General features: G+C 55.0%; 1 protein-coding gene across 3 annotated transcripts in view; it reads right to left on the reverse strand.

Moving 5' to 3' along the window:
* SH2D3C (SH2 domain containing 3C) overlaps positions 1 to 17,907 on the reverse strand; it is a 47,153-nt gene extending 29,246 nt beyond the window's left edge. The window contains exons 1-2 of one of the 3 annotated variants that reach the window (XM_055351207.2): positions 17,358 to 17,907; positions 6,400 to 6,877 (exon numbers count right to left, since the gene is read on the reverse strand). In XM_055351207.2, the coding sequence (XP_055207182.1) occupies positions 6,400 to 6,746 (347 nt within the window). In that variant the 5' untranslated portion in view covers positions 6,747 to 6,877; positions 17,358 to 17,907. Of the gene's footprint in view, positions 1 to 3,580; positions 3,979 to 6,399; positions 6,878 to 11,076; positions 11,223 to 17,357 lie in introns of those variants that run through there. The other 2 variants (XM_019033348.3, XM_063697039.1) reach the window with 2 other exon arrangements.
* Positions 17,908 to 17,917: the final 10 nt, after the last annotated feature.

Here is a 17,917-nt window from a genome sequence, read left to right on the forward strand (position 1 = left end):
GAGGTAGGAAGTGGCGTGGCTCTGGGCAAGTCCCTCTCATCGGGCCTCAGTTTCCCCTTCTACAGCATGAGTAGCTCCTGTTTACTGGTACTTGCTTGGGCCAAGCCCAGAATAAATGCTCCACCTGACATATCCCATCCTCACAGTGACTCTATGAAGCAGGTGCTGTCACTGTTCTCAATTTACTGATGGGGAAACTAAGGCTCAGAGAAGAAAAGGGACTGGCTCAAGGTCACACAGTCAGTGGGCCTCTGAGCTACTGCTGTACCTGACCCCTATCCTCCCCAGCCCTCACCCCACACAGGTCCAGCAGCCTGCAACCGGGTCCCCTGGGGGTTTGGGGGGATGTGGATCCAGCTAGGGGTCGGGGTAACAGCCCATCCTTCCCAAGCCAGCCCAGTTCCCACAGCCCAAGGCGTCCGGGGGTCTCAAGGACTGTGAGAAAGTCTCCACAGGAAATGAGAGCCAGGAGCAGCTGGGCCCCTTCGGAAGACAAGGACTAGCCTCCCAGAGTCTGAAGAGGCTGCACAGACATGGCCCACCACGACCCCCACCCCTGGTGGGTAATCGCTACCAGATGCCCAGCAGCTGACGTCACCCTGCGGGGCCGAGAGGGTCGTGGGACTCTGGGGAGAGTTGGGAATTCTTGGACCAGAATCAACATTCCAAAAGGAAATGGAGTGGTGGGGGGAGTATCCTGGCCTGTTTTCAGTGCCTGGCACCAGGGCTGGGGAAGGGGCAACACAGGGTACCCCTGGTTCTCAAGTCTCCATTTCCTTCCAAACAGCCCCTTGGGAGTGAGGGTAGGGGCTTGGATCTCTAGGTGGGAGGCAAAGGACACTCAGATGAGGCACTAAAAAGCGACGCAGAACAGCAATCAGATCCTCCTAAAAGTTCGAGGCTGCAGCAAGCTATGATCGAGCCGCTGCACTCCAGCCTGGGCAACAGAATAAAGCCCCTGTCTCAAAAAAACATCAAACACAGAAAAGATTCTCCTAAAAAGAGGTCTTTTAACAACATAAGTCACAGTGGGGCCTGCCGCTGCTCAAGGCCAGCAATGGCTCCCGTTTTGCTCAGAGCCAAAGCTAGGTCCTTGCTGGGCTCTTCCAGGCCCTACGTTATCTGCTCCCATTTCCATCCCAGCCCCCAGCCCACCCCTCCCTGTCCTCCCCACCTTGCTCTGCCCCCCCCACCTTGCTCTGCCCCGGCCACAGTGGTCTCTACTGTTCCCCAAACATGCCACGTCAGGGCCTTTATACACGCTGTTCCCTTGGCCTGGTATGCTCCTTTCCAGCCAGCAAGAGGGTTTGTCCCTTCGTCTCCTTTGTTCAAACACCACTTCCTCACTGAGCCTTTCTTTCTGGCTAACCTTCTTAAATTGGCACCACCAGCCACTCCCCACTTTCGCCAACCAATTCTAGAGCTGATTTTAAATTTTCTCGGTAAGGCTTTTCTCTTCTAGTCGACCACAGAACTCATTTATCTTGTCTATCTTCTGTCTCCCCTGCCCTGGAATGGGGACTCCATGAGGGCAGGGTTTTGTCTGCCATGCTCACTGCTATCTCCCAGGACCTAGAACAGTGTCTGAGGCATAGCTGTACCTCAGTCAAAATGAAAATGAGTATCATTCCCATTCAACTAACTGCATCAACTCAAGCAAGTTATTAGCCTCACAAAAATCTCAACATCTTCATCTGTAAAATGGGCTCCTTTCCAGGGAGTCATGGGAAGTCATTTGAAATAATGGTAGAAAAAGCTGGCTGGGTGCGGTGGCTCACGCCTGTAATCCCAGCATTTTGGGAGGCTGAGGCGGGCAGATCACCTGAGGTCAGGAGTTCGAGATCAGCCTGACCAACATGGAGAAACTACGTCTCTACTAAAAACACACACACACACACAAAATTAGCCAGGTGTGGTGGCGCATGCCTGTAATCCCAGCTACTCGGGAGGCTGAGGCAGAAGAATTGCTTGAACCCAGGAGGCGGAGGTTGCGGTCAGCCGAGATCACACCATTGCACCCCAACCTGGGCAACAAGAGCAAAACTCCATCTTGAAAAAAAAAAAAAAGAAATAAAGAGAAAACAAAAGAAAAAACTTTGAGATTTTTACTTGCAGGAGGGGAAATGTGACCTAGTGGTTTAGAGCTTGGGCTTAGTCAGGCCTGGGATCAAATAGTGAGTCCTGACACCCGATTTCTCTGTGACCCCAGGAGAGTCCCTTCCCCTCTCTGAGCCTCAGTCTCCTCACTGGCAAAATGGAGCAAGTAGAGGCTCCCACCTCACACCCCAGTCTAGTGTTGAGCTAGACAACACCTGTCAGGTGCTTGCTGGTTGTCAGCTGGTGATTATGCCTGGTGGGACCCTCGCCTGACAATTCCAGTGTGGGTAAGCGTGGGGTAGGGAGTGCTGGGGCTTCCTGTCCCTCTCTAGGCCTCTGCTTCCTCCTCTGTAAGATGGATTGAGGAGGGAGGGTGCCTCTCTGGGACCTGCAGAAGACTGAGGGTCCTTGGGAGGTAGGGGACAGGGTAGGCTGGTGCTTTCCTTTTTTAGCCAGGGGAGCTAAAGGTCCCTCCTCCCTCCTTCCTCTTCATCCCCATGATCTCAGCAGGGAACAGGACACCAGGAAACCCCTGCAGCCTCACCTCTTCCCCTTCCTTCCTCCTGCTCCAGGTGCACTCTTCCTCCCCGGGGTGGGGGAGGGACACTGTCTCCCCAGCTTAGGCCTGGGATGGCCTCCTCTAGACACTCAGGAACAGGGCCCCCGAACTTGCTCACTGGCATTTCCCAAATGTCCTCCCCAAACTGAATGGATCCTCAGAGACCATCTCAGGCCCGTCTGGGCTACTGGGGAGACTAAGGACCAGAACGGGGCAGGGCTAGTCTGAGATGTCATGGGCCAGGCTGCTCCCCTGACTCCAGGGCACAGGGTTGAGGTTCAGGGACTTCTGGAAGGAATGTTCAACAGTCCCCGGAGGGCAGATGAAGCACTGGGTCCCGGGGCACCAGAAGGGGGCTCAAACTGGTCTGCTAACCCCATCCTCCTCGGGACACTCCAGATGCTGGAGGGGAAGAGTCTCTTCATTTCCTTGGTCAGCTCCTGGCTAAGCATGATGCCAGAGGCACTGTTAGGCCCACCAGGGCTCTGTCTACAGGGGAAGAAGGCTTGGGCTGGGTCCTGGACTTGCCATTCTCAAGGTTTCTCAAGACCACCTTTCTCAGCGGCCCTGGCCCTGCTGGAGAGGAATGTGCTGCCCAGGTGTTAAGAGCATGGGCCAGGAAGCTGGGTTTAAACCCTGGTTCTGACGCTCACTGGCTGTGTCAAACTCGGCAGGCAAATCTTTCTTTCCTCATCTATAAAATGGGGGTGATAGTAGTACCTCCCTCCTGGGGCTGTTGTGTAGAGTAGATAAGCAGATGCCTGACCTGCGGTGACAAAGTTACACCCAAAGAAAACTCGCTTAGAAAAGTCCCTGATGCTAACCCCGCCCCCAAATTTGTCAGTTGCCCCAGGGGTGCAGATTTCCCCCTTCGACCTCTCCTGCTCCCCGCTGGCCCTCCCCAGGCCCAGCTCGGTCACTCACCCTCGGGACCCCAGCGCGGGGCACCTTCGGCCCACAGCAGTCATGCTTCCCCCGCTGTCGCCGCCGGCAGCCCGTGGACCTCCTAAGCCCAGCGGCTCCTGCCTTTCTCGGGCCACTGAGCTGCAGAGTTCAGTGCCGGACTCCGGGGGCGGAGACTGACCTGTAGACCACGCCCCCAGACACGCCCCTGCGCTCCTTGCCTGGCCCCACTCCACCGCCTACTCCACCGGCAGGGAAGGACGCTCTCCGCCTCGAACACGGCCCTCCGCCTGCGGTCTCGCTCCGCCCCCTCCCCATCAGTCAGTGTCGGGAAGGCCTCGCCCCCTAGCACACCCCTCCGCCTCGCCCGCCCGGCTCCAAAGCTCGCTTCCCCAGCAGCTCTCCGCGCAGCCTGGGGTAGGCCACGCCCCTAGACACGCCCTCAACTCCGCCTCGCCTCGCCCCACCCCGCCCCGCCCCGCTCCCGCGAAACTCGGCTTCCCTGGGTGGGAGGGGCCAGGCTCCTGGTGCAGTCTCATACCTTGGGGTGTCTTAGAACGCCCCAGGACCCATCATCAGGCCCTCTCAGCTACATACAATCCTTGGTCCTCTACTCCCGAATGAGGACGAATGTAGGAGGGGATGACAGAAGGCAGCCGGGGATGGTGGAAAAACATGAGTTCTATTAATCGTAAATACAGCATTCCCATTTACTGAGTGCAGCATGCCAGCCACTGTGTTGAGATTTTACAGGTATGTTATTCTTGAATCCTCACCACAACCCGACCAGGTAGGTGCTATTGTTACGTCCATTTATCAGATGAGAAACTGAGGCTCCAAGAGAGGAAGAGATTTGTCCAGTCATGCAGCCAGTAAGAGGCAGAATCTGGACTGGATTCACTCTACCCCTTTACATGGTCCTCCTCACTGATCAGGGGTCTAGGCAATTACAGCTCAGAAACAGAGGCTGTGCTTGGTGTCTCAGGAAAAAGCTGCTCAAGAAAGTTACCAGAAAAAAACAAAAGAAAGAAAGGTCCCAGAACTCTGGCCCTACAATTACTTTTGCTCAGCTGGCTTTTTTTTTTTTTTTTTTTTGAGTTGGAGTCTCACTTTGTCGCCCAGGCTGGAGTGTGCAATGGCGCGATCTTGGGTCACTGCAACCTCTGCCTCCCAGGTTCAAGCAATTCTGCTGCCTCAGCCTCCCCAGTAGCTGGGATTACAGGTGCCCGCCGCCACACCCGGCTAATTTTTGTATTTTTAGTAGAGATAGGGTTTCACGATGTTGGTCAGGCTGGTCTCTTTGGCCAGGCTGGTCTCGAATTCCTGACCTTGTGATCTGCCTACCTCGGCCACCCAAAGTGTTGGGATTACAGGCGTGAGCCACTGCGCCTGGCCAGCTGACTTTTTTTCTTTATTTCAACAGGCACATGTGACTGGTGTGGTTGAGACAAAGGTTCTAAGGATTGAAAAGCCGGGGACTCCTTTGGCTGGGATTGAGGGGTCTCCCAGGGTGTGAAAGGCATGGCCCTAGGATTGAGAAGGTGGTGAGTCTAATGTGGTACATAAGTGTGCAGCCTCTGGAAGCAAGCAGATTCCTGCTCAAATCCCAGTTCTGTGTAACCTTGGCTGAGTCTCAGTTTCCCAATCTGTAAGTGGGGCTAATAATTGAATCTTTTTTTTTTTTTCAAGACAGTCTTGCTCTGTTGCCCAGTCTGGAGTACAGTGGTGTGATCTCGTCTCACTGCAACCTCCACCTCCCAAGTTCAAGCAATTCTCGTGCCTCCACCTCCTGAGTAACTGGGATTACAGGCACGCACCACCACGCCCTGCTAGTTTTTGTATTTTTAGTAGAGACGGGGTTTTACCATGTTAGCCAGGCTGTTTTCAAACTCCTAGCCTCCCAAAATACTGGGATTACAGGCATGAGCCACCGCACCCAGCCTTAATGATTGAATCTTCTATGGAGTTTTCAGTGAGATACTTGTTTTGATACCCAGTAAAAATGCTTACTAAATGGGAGCTATTGTCCTATCATCACAATTTGTATTTTTACATGAACTCAACTCACCGTATAACCAAATTAAGCTGACAAATGGTTTTCTAGACTAGGTGGAGGTATTGTCTAGCAGAACTAATGGTGATGATTTGTGTGAGGGGGTTCAGGGCAGGGGTCTAGTGACTGGGTTTAGGACCCATCCAGCAGCTGAGGGCCCATGCTAGAGGCTGACTGGGACTTTGGAGGCAGGGGGTCTCGGTTCACATGCTGGCTTTGTCTTTAGCAAATATGCACCCTGACTGAGGCAGATGATGTCACTCTGTGAATCTCAGCTTCCTCATCTGTCCTATGGAAACAGTAACAGTCTCTCCTTGCCAGTTTTCTTTTGCTAATTACAAGTAAAGGGTTTAGCACAGTACCTGGTCTACAGTAAGCACCTGGTCAATGTGTAGGTTTTTTTCTTTTTAACCCAGATGTGTACTGGGTTAAAAAGAAGCCCAGGCCCGGTGGCTCACGTCTGTAATCCCAGCACTTTGGGAGGCCGAGGCAGGCAGATCACCTGAGGTCAGGAGTTCTAGGCCAGCCTGGACAACATGGTGAAATCCTGTCTCTACTAAAAATACAAAAATTAGCCAAGAGTGGTGTTGGGCACCTGTAGTCCCAGCTACTCGGGGGGCTGAGGTAGGAGAATTGCTTGGACCCGGGAGGCAGAGGTTGCAGTGAACCGGGATCTGTACTCCAGCCTGAGAGACAGAGCAACACTCTGTGTCAAAAAAAAAAAAAAAAGAAAAAGAAAAAAACAGAAGCCATCCCTGCAGGTCCCAACCGGCCCCTGGGCACCTACCTTTCTGAGTGCACGTCCCTGGGAGGTCTCTCCTCTTCTATGTCTCCTGTGGGGACCTCAGGCTTTCTGATGGGGTCTACCTCCACTGCTGAAGGGTTGGGTTCCATTGCTGGGGTGTCCTCTAGAGGGCCAGTGGCCTTCACCATCACCTCTTTGGCTGCCTCCAAGCCTGGGGGGTCGGGTACACCTCCGGGTACCAAGTTGGGCTTGGGACCCGCCTCCTGGGCCTGCCGGGCAGCCTGTGAGTTCTGTGCTTTCTTGATGCTGGGGCGAGGCATGGTGCCCATGTGGCTGTACATGTCACTGGAGCGGGCATAGGCTGGGGGACTCCTGGGCACCGTCACCATGTCATCCTGCGTGGCTTCAAAGGTGTCAGGCTCCAAATGGGACTGCCTACTGATGGAAGCTGAGGATCGTCTCAGAGTGAAGGACCGAGGAAGGTTGGAGAGACTCCCAAAGCCCTTAAACTTGAAGAACTCTAGCAGAGGGGAAGGGAAGGAAAAGAAGTTAATGACAATGTCAACGTCAATGATAATAATGAACAATTCCTGCAGTTTCACTCGGTGAGGGGCTGAAGAGGGCTGGCGGTTTCCTGGACACCCCTTCTAAAATTGTTAACACACCCCTAGAAGTGGTATAAGATGGGAGCTTTGGGGTCACGTGGCCCTGGACTTGAATTCCTGCTCTTTCACATCCTAGCTGTGTGACCTTAGGCAAGTCACTTGACCTCTCTAAGCTTAGCCTCATTCTCCACATCAGTAAAATAGAGATTCTAGCACCTACCCACTAGGGCAATGTGAGAATTACAGAAAAGCTTAGGCCAGGCGTGGTGGCTCATGCCTGTAATCCCAGCACTTTGGGAGGCCGAGGCGGGTGGATCACCTGAGGTCAGGAGTTCGAGACCAGCCTGGACAATATGATGAAACCCCTTCTCTACTAACAATACAAACATTAGCCGGGTGTGGTGGCACACCTGTAATCCCAGCTTCTTGGGAGGCTGAGGCAGGAGAATTGCTTGAACCCGGGAGGCGGAGGTTGCAGTGAGCCGAGACTGCACCATTGCACTCCAGCCTGGGCAATAAGAGCAAAACTCCGTCTCAAAATTAAAAAGAAAAAGAAAGAAAAGCTTATAAATAACATGCTTAACATGGTGCTTGGCACACAGAATAGCCTCAGTCAGAATTAGCAAAGATTATGATGATGATGATGACGATAATAAATGTCTCTCGGCTGGGTGTGGTGGCTCACACCTGTCATCCCAACACTTTGGAAAGATGAGCCAGGAGGACTGCTTGAGGTCAAGAGTTCAAAACCAGCCTTGGCAACATAGCAAGACCCTGTCTCTACAAAAAATAAAAAAGTAAGGCCTGGTGCCATGGCTTATGCCTATGATCCCAGCACTTTGGGAGGCTGAGGCGGGCGGATCATCTGAGGTCAGGAGTTCAAGACCAGCCTGGTCAACATGGTGAAACCCTGTCTCTACTAAAAATACAAAAATTAGCCGGGCATGGTGCATGCCTGTAATCCCAGCTACTTGGGAGGCTGAGGCAGGATAATAGCCTGAATCCTGGAGGTGGAGGTTGCAGTGAGCCGAGATTGCGCCATCGCACTCCAGCCTGGGCGACAAGAGTGAGACTCCATCTCAAAATAAATACATAAATAAATAAAAATAAAAAGTTAGCTGGACGTGCTGGTGTGTGCCTGTAATCCCAGCTACTTGGGAGGCTGGGGCAGGAGGATGGCTTGAAACCAGGAGTTCAAGGTTGCCATGCACTATGATGGCACCACTGCACTCCAGCCTGAGCAACAGGGCAAGAGCCTGTCTCTAATAGCAATAATTATTTATTTATTATTTTTTCTTTTGAGACAGAGTCTCGCTCTGTCACCCAGGCTGGAGTGCAGTGGTGCAATCCTGGCTCACTGCAACCTCCACCTTCTGGGTTCAAGCGATTCTCCTGCCTCAGCCTCCCGAGTAGCTGGGATTACAGGCACGTGCCACCACGCCCAACTGGTTTTTGTATTTTTAGTACAGACAGGGTTTCACCATGTTGGCCAGGCTAGTCTCAAACTCCTGACCTCAAGGGATCCACCCACCTCGGCCTCTCAAAGTGTTGGGATTACAGGGGTGAGCCACCGTGCCTGGCCACTAATAATAATTTTAAAATTTCTGAAAATGATTCTGCATCTGCCAAATGTGCTGCATGAATTCTCAGCATAACTCAGTGACACAGTTTAATCCCCATTTTCCAGATGCGAAAATTGAGATTCAGAGCAGTGTAATGAACCGAGCTCACACTGCTGGTAGGTGGAGCAGGTGTGCGTGTTTTGTGCTCGTGTAGGGGGTTGGGGAGTGTTCCAGCCAGCCTCTGTGCACCTGGGGTGGGGGTGGAATGAGGAGGGGGTTGTTGCGAGCCTGAGGGTCGCACTGTCTGTGGTTCTCTCCTTCCTGTCAGCTGAGCCCAGCTCCAGACTCAAGAGGAACGGCTGGGGTGATACCATCTCCTGGTTTCCGTGGGGGTGCATGTGAGTTCCCTCCCCCTGCCCCCAGCTGTGGGACTGTCCCTTCTCACAGCCACCACCAACTGACTTCCCCACAGCCTCCAGATGAGCAAAAAGGTAAAACTCCGGCATTTTCCACATCCTCAGCATCCTCCACCTCCTCAGCTGTTCGCACCCGTGCTGGGATGCAGGTAGGATGCCCCCAGTTGACAAGGGAGGAAACTGAGGCCCAGCAATGGGGAGGGACTCCCCCAGGGTCACACAGCAACGCCATGGCTGAGCCTGGACACAGGCCCAGGGCTCAGCACAGCTGGCTCAGTGCTCAGGGGTTTGCTTCCCAGCCCTGCCGGCCCTATTTGGTTATTGCCTTGGTCTCCTGAGAAACGTGTCGGCAAATGTGGCCGCTCTGCCCTTCTGCTGCATGCGGTGGGGGTGGAAATTGCATCAGTGGCCAGAGGGAGGACCCCCAACCGCCTTCTTTCTCAGCACCACTGGTTTTGCCTCCTGGGCACCAGACGTTTGGAGGAGATAGTGGGGGCTGGGAGGGAAACTGAGGCCCAGAGTCCAGGGTCAGGGATTGGGCCCTGCTCAATAGCCCGTGTGACCTCAAGCAAGTCTCTGGGCCTCAGCGTTGCCATCTGGGAAATGCAGTCACAATCACTGCCCTTTACGCCACACGTCCCCCACCCTGGTGGGGTCAGATCAAAGGAATCAGGAGACAGAAAAAGTTTGCTGGGACTGGGAAGGACAGACACAGGAAAACAGAGCAGTTGGCAAGTGTGGCCCCTCACCCTGGAGCCTGATTCTAGTACCTCTGTGCTCTTTCCCCACCAAAGTGTTGGGTCCCAGCCTCACTGCTGTTGGGAATGTGGGACAGCATCCCATGACACCCCCATCCCCCTGCCGCCCCAGTAAATTCCCACCTGGGATCCCATGACGCCCCCATCCCCCTGCCGCCCCAGTAACTCCCCACTTGGGATCCCATGACGCCCCCATCCGCCTGCCGCCCCAGTAACTCCCCACCTGGGATCCCATGATGCCCCCATCCCTCTGCTGCCCCAGTAACTCCCCACCTGGGATCCCATGATGCCCCCATCCCCCTGCTGCCCCAGTAACTCCCCACCTGGGATTCCATGACACCCCCATCCCTCTGCTGCCCCAATAACTCCCCACCTGGGATCCCATGTGAGCCCAGGCCTGCCGGCAGGGGATGGAGTGTGCGAATGCCTCCCCTGCCCGGCCGCGAGGTCAGAGACAGCCAGAGACACAGTGGACTGCAGAGATCGAGAGACGTGGTGGGGAGACAAAGAGACGGATAAAGAGAAGCACAGAGATGGAGAACGAAGTCAGTCAGAGAGAGAGACAGAGATGCTGGGCCAGAGTGACAGCCAGAAAGCCACGGGATGCCCAGAAGCAGAGACGTCTGCAGAGAGACAGTGATGGACAAAGAGAAACAGAAACAAGGTGGGAAACAGGAGGATCGCTTGAGCCCAGGAGATCGAGACCAGCCTGGGCAACAAAGTGAGACCCCACCCCGGTCTCTACAAAAAAAAAAAAATCAGTTTTATTTTACTTTATTTATTTACTTATTTTTTGAGATGCAGTCTCGCTGTGTCGCCCAGACTGGAGTGCAGTGGTGCAATCTCTGCTCACTGCAATCTCCACCTCCTGGGTTCAAGCGTTTCTTCTGCCTCAGCCTCCTGAGTAGCTGGGATTACAGGTGCGTGTCACCATACCCAGCTAGTTTTTCCTATTTTTAGTAGAGAGGGGTTTCACCATGTTGGCCAGGCTGGTCTCGAACTCCTGACCTCAGGTGATCCACCAGCCTCGGCCTCCCAAAGTGCTGGGATTACAGGCGTGAGCCACCACTGCACCTGGCCAAAAAAAAAAAAAATTTAATTGTGCCTGGAGTCCTAGCTACTTGCCTTAGCTTCTTAGGAGGCTGAGGTGGGAGGATCACTTGAGCCTGGGAAGTCAAGGCTGCAGTGAGCCGAGATTGTGCCACTGCACTCCAGCCTGGGTGACAGAGACACTGGTGTCCAAAAGTAAAAAACAAAAAAAGAAAAAGAGTGAGAGAGAGAAAAACAGAAATGAGACAGTGATGAAGAAACAGATGCAGAGAGAGGCCCAGAGGAGAGCCAGGGATGGAGGACAGTGCAGACGGCACCCCACACTCACTGAACTTTTTGCTGGTCTTCTTGGTCCCCTCTGTCATCTTGGCAAGTTGTGTGAAGCCCTTGGCCAGCTTGCGAGTGGCCACTCAAGGCTCTGGACATCAAAGTTGAGGTGCCTCTCCCACCTCCCCTTCCCCTTTCTCTTACTCGCTTCCTCTGTGTATTTTTAAACCAGTGAAACTCCCACAGCTCCACCCTCCCCACCCTCTCCGCAGGGGGCGGGGGCTGGGGCCTCTCCTAGCCCCAGCCCCTGTGGGCCGCCTCCTTGGCCTCAGCAGCAGGGGCAGGGGGCAGACCGCAAGCCCGTGGGACCTGGAAGGTCTAAGGAGCAGGCCGCAGGCTCTGGGAACGGAGCCCAGTGGGCTGGGGGCCGCTGGGGACCTGCCAACAGCTGTCAGGGGGCCTGGCCATCAGGCTGGGAAGGTGAGGGGAGTCAGGCCTGTGTGCAGGGCAGTTGCTTCTCAGCCTCTGTACCCAGGAGAGGGACTGGCAGCCGCAGATGGGAGAGTGCTGTGGTCAGGCCTGTGGACTCTGGGCCCCCCAGACCCAAGTTCCACTCTTGGCTGGCCATTTCGCCACGGTGTGACGTCCTCCCTGTGAACCAGGGGTACTCGCAGTGCCCACTTCATCGGGTTCAGCCATGGGTGTAGGGCCTGGCACAGAATCGGTGCCTATCAAAGCACAGTCACCACTTTCCAAGCTATCAGGGAGATGTCATCATGTGTTCCACTTTACCCACTGGACAGAGATGGTGAAACCGAGGCACAGAGAGGCAGAGGGATTTCCCCAGGTAACACAGCTGGTTGCTGGCCCAGACTGGGCCACAACTCTCCCTTCTAGGCCCCTTAACCCACGGGCTGGTGCCTTTCCACCCTACAAAGTTGCCATGTGTGCATGCTCAGGTGGGCAGACCGAGATGAGGAAATGCAACCTCCCCTCCACGGGTCATCCTGGACATCTGCAAAGGGTGTCGGCAGCTGCTGGGGCTGGGGGCGGGGCCCAAGACCCAGGGCTGCCAATCCCAGCTACTTCCACCTCCCAAGCCTCAGTCACCTGATTTCTAGAATGGGGAGAAGTGGGAGGTATGCAGCCAACCTGCCAACCAGTGAGGGTTCAACATTTTATCCTGGACCCCAGGCTGGCAACCCAGGCTGTGAGAGGAGTCCACTGCCATCTGATAGGGCACTTCCTGCATCCTCCATTAACAGTAACAGCCCCAGGGTGGGCGCGGTGGCTCACACCTGTAATCCCAGCATCTTGGGAGGCCGAGGTGGGTGGATCACCTGAGGTCAGGGGTTTGAGCACAGCCTGGCCAACATAGTGAAACCTCGTCTCTACTAAAAATACATTTTAAAAAATTAGCCGGGTGTGGTGGTGTGCAACTGCATTCCCAGCTACTCGGGAGGCTGAGGCAGGAGAATTGAACCAGGGAGGCGGAGGTTGCAGTGAGCCGAGATCACGCCACTGCACTGCAGCCTGGCGACAGAGGGAGACCCTATCTCAAAAAAAAAAAAAAGCAGAGGCAGACACTGGACAGACTGACAACCAAGTGTCCTAACTCCCTGGCTGGTGTCTCCTAGCAGAAGATAGAAAGTAGGTCTGCGGCTTCTGTCCCAGGAGGGGGTTGCAGTGTGACTTGGGTTAGCTGCCAAGGCTATGCTGCTTCCTGGCCAGGCCTGCTCCCGACTTGCTGTGTGATCCCGCACAAGACACTTTGCCTCTCTGGGCCACAGTTTCCTCATCTGTTAAATAGAGCCTCAGCAGCTCCCCCTTCCTGGGGTTGTTGGGAGGGTGAGAGAAGCAAACACTGGTCCAAGCCAGCACACCGTGGGCCTCCGCGAGCCCTGGCTGTGGTTGCTGAGAGATGGGCACAGATAAGGGGCAGATTGGCACAGGACAGGGAATCCTGACAGGGACAGGCAGGCACAAGGCACAAGCCCTGGGAATCTCAGCCACAGAGATGCTGTGTTGCTGCGGCAGAGGCGCCTCGTCAGTGCTGGGGCCTGTCTGCTCTTGGCCCAGGCGCCAGGGCAGTTTCTGGCACCCCTAGGAGAATGAATAGGGCTCAGTGTGGTGGCTCCGCTGAGCTCAGAGCCCCCTTTGTGCTGCCTGGAGTGGCCGTTAGGAGTACGACCGAGGACCTGCCGGCGGGTGGCTGTCCTGCAGGAGCTCTTCAGCTTGCACTGGAGGGCAGGCCAGCCCAGCCCATGGTCCCCTGTCCTGAACACCCCCGAGTGCTTTCCTGCCTCCAGGCCTTCGCTCAGGCTGGCTTCACACCACCGGGAATGCAGCTCTGCCCTCCCCGCCTCAGGCTTTTACCTCCTTTGGATCCCTGCAGGTTGGCTTGAGGCTATAGTGCCCCAGGATCCCTGAACTTTTTTCTTTTTCTTTTCTTTTTTTTCTTTTTTTTTTTTTGAGACAGAGTCTTAAAAAAACTTAAGACAGAGACTTAAAAAAAAAAAAACTCTGTCACCCAGGATAGAGTTCAGTGGCGCAATCTTAGTACCGCAACCTCCACCTCCTGAGTTTAAGCAATTCTCCTGCCTCAGCCTCTTGAGTAGCTGAGATTACAGGCGCGCCCCACCACGCCCGGCTAATTTATATATTTATTTATTTTTTAGTAGAGATGGGGTTTCACTATGTTGCTCAGGCTAGTCTCGAACTCCTGACCTCAGGTGATCCTCCAGCCTCAGCCTCCCAAAGTGCTGGGATTACAGGCGTGAGCCACCACGCCCAGCCCCCTGCTCTCACTTCTGTCCCCTATCCTTGCCCCTCTTCCTCAGTCTGTGACTCAAGCAGGGATAGTGTTGGGGGGCCTATGGAGAGGAGGGAGAAGACAGGCTCACAGACAGGGCAGAGTTGGAGACCTTAAACTTCATCGTCAAAGGCATCAGGCCCACGCAATCCTGGGTTCAATCCCCACCTCCATGACCTTGGGCAAGTCATGTCACCTCTCTGAGCCTCTTTTTTTTTTCCCCATCAGTAAAATAGGATAAATAGAACATCCCTTACATGATCTCATGGCAGCAAAATAAAATATTTATACCAAGAGTATCATTTTGATTTAATCCCCTTGTGTCTTTATTTGCATGTTCCGAACAGACCTGAAGCCTTCTGAGAGAGGCCGGGGCCTTACCCATCCACACTAGCCCCCTTCCATATGAGGACTGGATCATGGGTGCTCAACAGATGCTTCTCCCTCAGTTGACCTGACATTGGGGACAGTGTGGGATGATGGCAAATGACCCTGGGCTTTGAGAGTAAAGAGACCTGGCTTTAAATCCCAGCTTCATAGCTTCCTGGCTGTGTAGCCTGGGGCAGGCCACACCAATCTGGGCCTCAATTTCCCCTTTCGTAACTTGGGTGTAATAATAACAACCTCCTAATAGGGCTGCTGGAGAGTTTCAGGGGAGACAATGCAAGTCAACCCCAGGCCAGGCACTGAGTCAGTTCCTGGCTAGTGTGGGCAGAACTTCTGTGATTAATTGATTGATTGATTGGAAACAGAGTTTCGCTCTTGTTGCCCAGGCTGGGTGCAGTCGCCAGATCTCAGCTCACTGCAACCTGCTCAGACTCTGCAATCACTCCCGGACTCAAGTGATTCTTCTGCCTCAGGCCTCCTGAGTAGCTGGGATTACAGTCGCCACCACGTCCAGTTAATTTTCTGTATTTTTATTAGAGACGGGGTTTCATCATGTTGGCCAGGTTGGTCTCGAACTCCTGACCTCAGGTGATCCACCTGCCTCAGCCTCCCAAAGTGCAGGGATTACAGGCATGAGCCACCACACCCGGCCGATTATTATTATTATTATTATTTGTTTTTTTGAGATGGAGTCTCACTCTTGCCCAGACTGGAGTGCAGTGGCGCAATCCTGGCTCACTGCAACCTCCACCTCCCAGGTTCCAGTGATTCTCCTGCCTCAGCCTCCCGAGTAGCTGGGATTACAGACGCACGTCATCACACCCAGCTAATTTTCCTACTTTTAGTAGAGACGGGGTTTCGCCATGTTGGCCAGACTGGTCTCGAACTCCTGACCTCAGGTGATTCACCTGCCTCCTCCTCCAAAAGTGGGGATTACAGGTGTGAGCCACTGCGAACAGGCAACTTTTGTGATTTTAGAGGGTTGTGGGTATCACAGAGCTGTTCTCTGTTCTGTACCCCTGCAATCCAGTTGACCCACTGTCTCTTCAGATGCACCAGCAGCCAAGAGCAGCCCATTCCATGAACCCACCTTCTCCTTCCCTCCTATGCTTCCCGTCTGTCTCTGCTCAGAGGAAAACAGGGGGTCCAGGCCGGGGTCAGACAGCTGTCCAGCGCCTCCCTTTCCTGTGCTGCCCTTACCTTCTCTGTTAAGTGGCAGCAGGACCAGCGGCTCTCTTGGGGCAGACATCTACCAAGGACTGGCCACATGCCCAGCCTTGCCAGCTTAGCTGACCCCTGGGAAGCAGGAAACGTTTCCAGTCAGTGAGAAATCACTCATTTCTTCTTATTTCTGCCTGGGTTTTGCCAGCTTGGTGATCTGGGGCCCCGGACCTGGGCAGCCTGGGTAGCTTTCTGACAGGCTTCCGGCCTTTCCTGCCTCTCTTGCCCGCCTGCATCCCACAGTGGGGACTGAAGCCCTGAGGCCTCAAGGGGAAGTGGCGGGCGGATGCTGGGGTTCAGACCAGGGATGGCGGGGTGTAGGTGACAACTCCACCGGAACTTCTGCTAGGGCCTTTGCCCACAGGATGTGACTTAGGGAGGGCTCATGGGAAACGGCAGGCCCTGGCTCGAGCTGTAGTCGGATAATGGAGGCCACACAAGCCCACCGCAGATCCCCGCCCACCGCACTACTGCTCAGACCGGTGGTGCCATGGTGCCACCCCCCAGCAATGCCGTGGCTCCACCCCTAGGCCAGATGGGCAGGGCCCTGAGATGGGGAAGTGCTGGGGTTTGTGCCAGACTGACCTGGTTCAAATACCAGTATGGTCACTGACCAGCTGTTTGACCCAGGCCAAGTGATGTCACCTCGGGATCCTGACGTGTACAATGGAAGTGACAACAGTACCCATGTGGTTGAGTGGCAACCGAGATAATTCCCATAAAGTGCCAAGTGTAGGGCTTGGGCCATTTATTTTCCGTCAATAAGTTGTCATTACTAAAATTTTTATGGTCTCACTCCTTATCCTCCCCACCTCCAATTTAGCGAACAGCCTCCTGCTTCTAATAGTGTAACCCATGAAGCCGACCCTACGTCACTAACTGCCTAAACCCCTCTCTTGTTCCACATCACTCTCAGGAGAGGGCTCCTTCCTCCTCAGCCTGACCTTCCAGCCCCTCCCTGGTAGTGCCCTTCCCCAGAACAAGACCTCCTGTGACATCAAGGTCACCAAAGCCATTCCTGCCTCCTCCTAGGAGGCTTTGAGGCTAAGCATTGTGGGGTGAGAGCTGGGAGCCACCCCGAGGGCTTTTCTTTGAGACGGAGTCTCACTCTGTCACCAGGCTGGAGTGCAGTGGCAAGACCTCGGCTCACTGCAACCTCCACCTCCTGGGTTCAAGCAATTCTCTTGCCTCAGCCTCCCGAATAGCTGGGACTACAGGCGCCCAATACCACGCCTGGCTAATTTTTGTCTTTTTAGTAGAGACGGGGTTTCAACATATTGGCCAGGCTGGCTCCAACTCCTGACCTTGTGATCCGCCTGCCTTGGTCTCCCAAAGTGCTGGGATTACAGGCGTGAGCCACCGCGCCCACCCCAATGGCTTCTTGCAGGAAGAGAGGGTACCGAGAGTCTGGGGGAGTGTAGGATCAGGGGAGCACCGCCCTGAACACAGAAAGGCTTGGGGAGACAGTAGAGAGATTTGCATGGCCACAGCTTGAGGGGTGGGGTGTGAACTGGAAAGAGCCTCCAATGTCACATTCAGGTTCTTCGGGGACAGAGAGGCCAGACTGGGGGGCTAGGTCTCAGGATCCACCCGCAGAGGGCTGGAGAGGAGGGGGCAGATTGAAGCGGGGCAGAGGAGGCAGAAAAGACGGCTTTGCTGTAGGCTGTCCTTGGGCAGAGCTGGAGGGGGAATCTGGGGGCCGCTGGAGCCAGGAAGATGCGAGGGAAGGGATGGGCGCGATGGGGGAGGGAGATGGGGGGTGGTGAACGGTGAGCTCGCGCCTGCATAAGGACAGCAGGCCTCCCCACTGCTATCCTCCTGGCCCAACAGCGAATAGCGTGAGTCAAGAGAATCCCCTCACTCAGACACCCAGGTTCGGGTCCCAACTTTGTCGCCGCGTGACCTTGGGCAAATGACCTCACCTCTGAGCCTCAACGTCCTCTTCTGCAAAATGGGTTAGTGATCCTGACTATGGGGCTGTTGATTCAGGATTCGGCGGGAACGCCCAGCACTTCCTGAGTACACAAGAGTGCTGAGAAAATGGTAGCTGTTTTTTGCGATTACTGACTCAGGGCCCGACCAGCTCTGGCACGACTCAGCGGAGGTGGGAGTCCTGCGGGTCCCATCCCTGCCTCCCGGAGAGCCAGGCCCCAGCGATAGAAGGCCCGGGCGTTGCTTGCTCGTCGCCGCTAGTGCCGCCGCGCCCCCTGGCGGCCGTCGGTTGCCATGTCAACGGAGGGTGGCGGGGACCGGGGGAGGCGGAGGCGGGGGCCGTTCTCTCCTCCCAGGGCCGGAGGACGCTCCCTCCGCGCCTCCCGCCTTCGCCTCTGGGGGGGCACTCCGAGCCGGGGAGGAAGGGGCTTTCCGCTGCAGCCGGCATGTGGGGGTAAACTGAGGCACGCGGCAGGGCGCCCGCAGCCAGGTGCCGAGCGCGGGGCCCCACCTCCGAAGGCGGAGGAGGGGCCGCGGGCGGTGACGCGCC

This window comes from Gorilla gorilla, chromosome 13 (genome assembly GCF_029281585.2).
Source record: "Gorilla gorilla gorilla isolate KB3781 chromosome 13, NHGRI_mGorGor1-v2.1_pri, whole genome shotgun sequence".
Classification (NCBI taxonomy): Eukaryota; Metazoa; Chordata; class Mammalia; order Primates; family Hominidae; genus Gorilla; species Gorilla gorilla.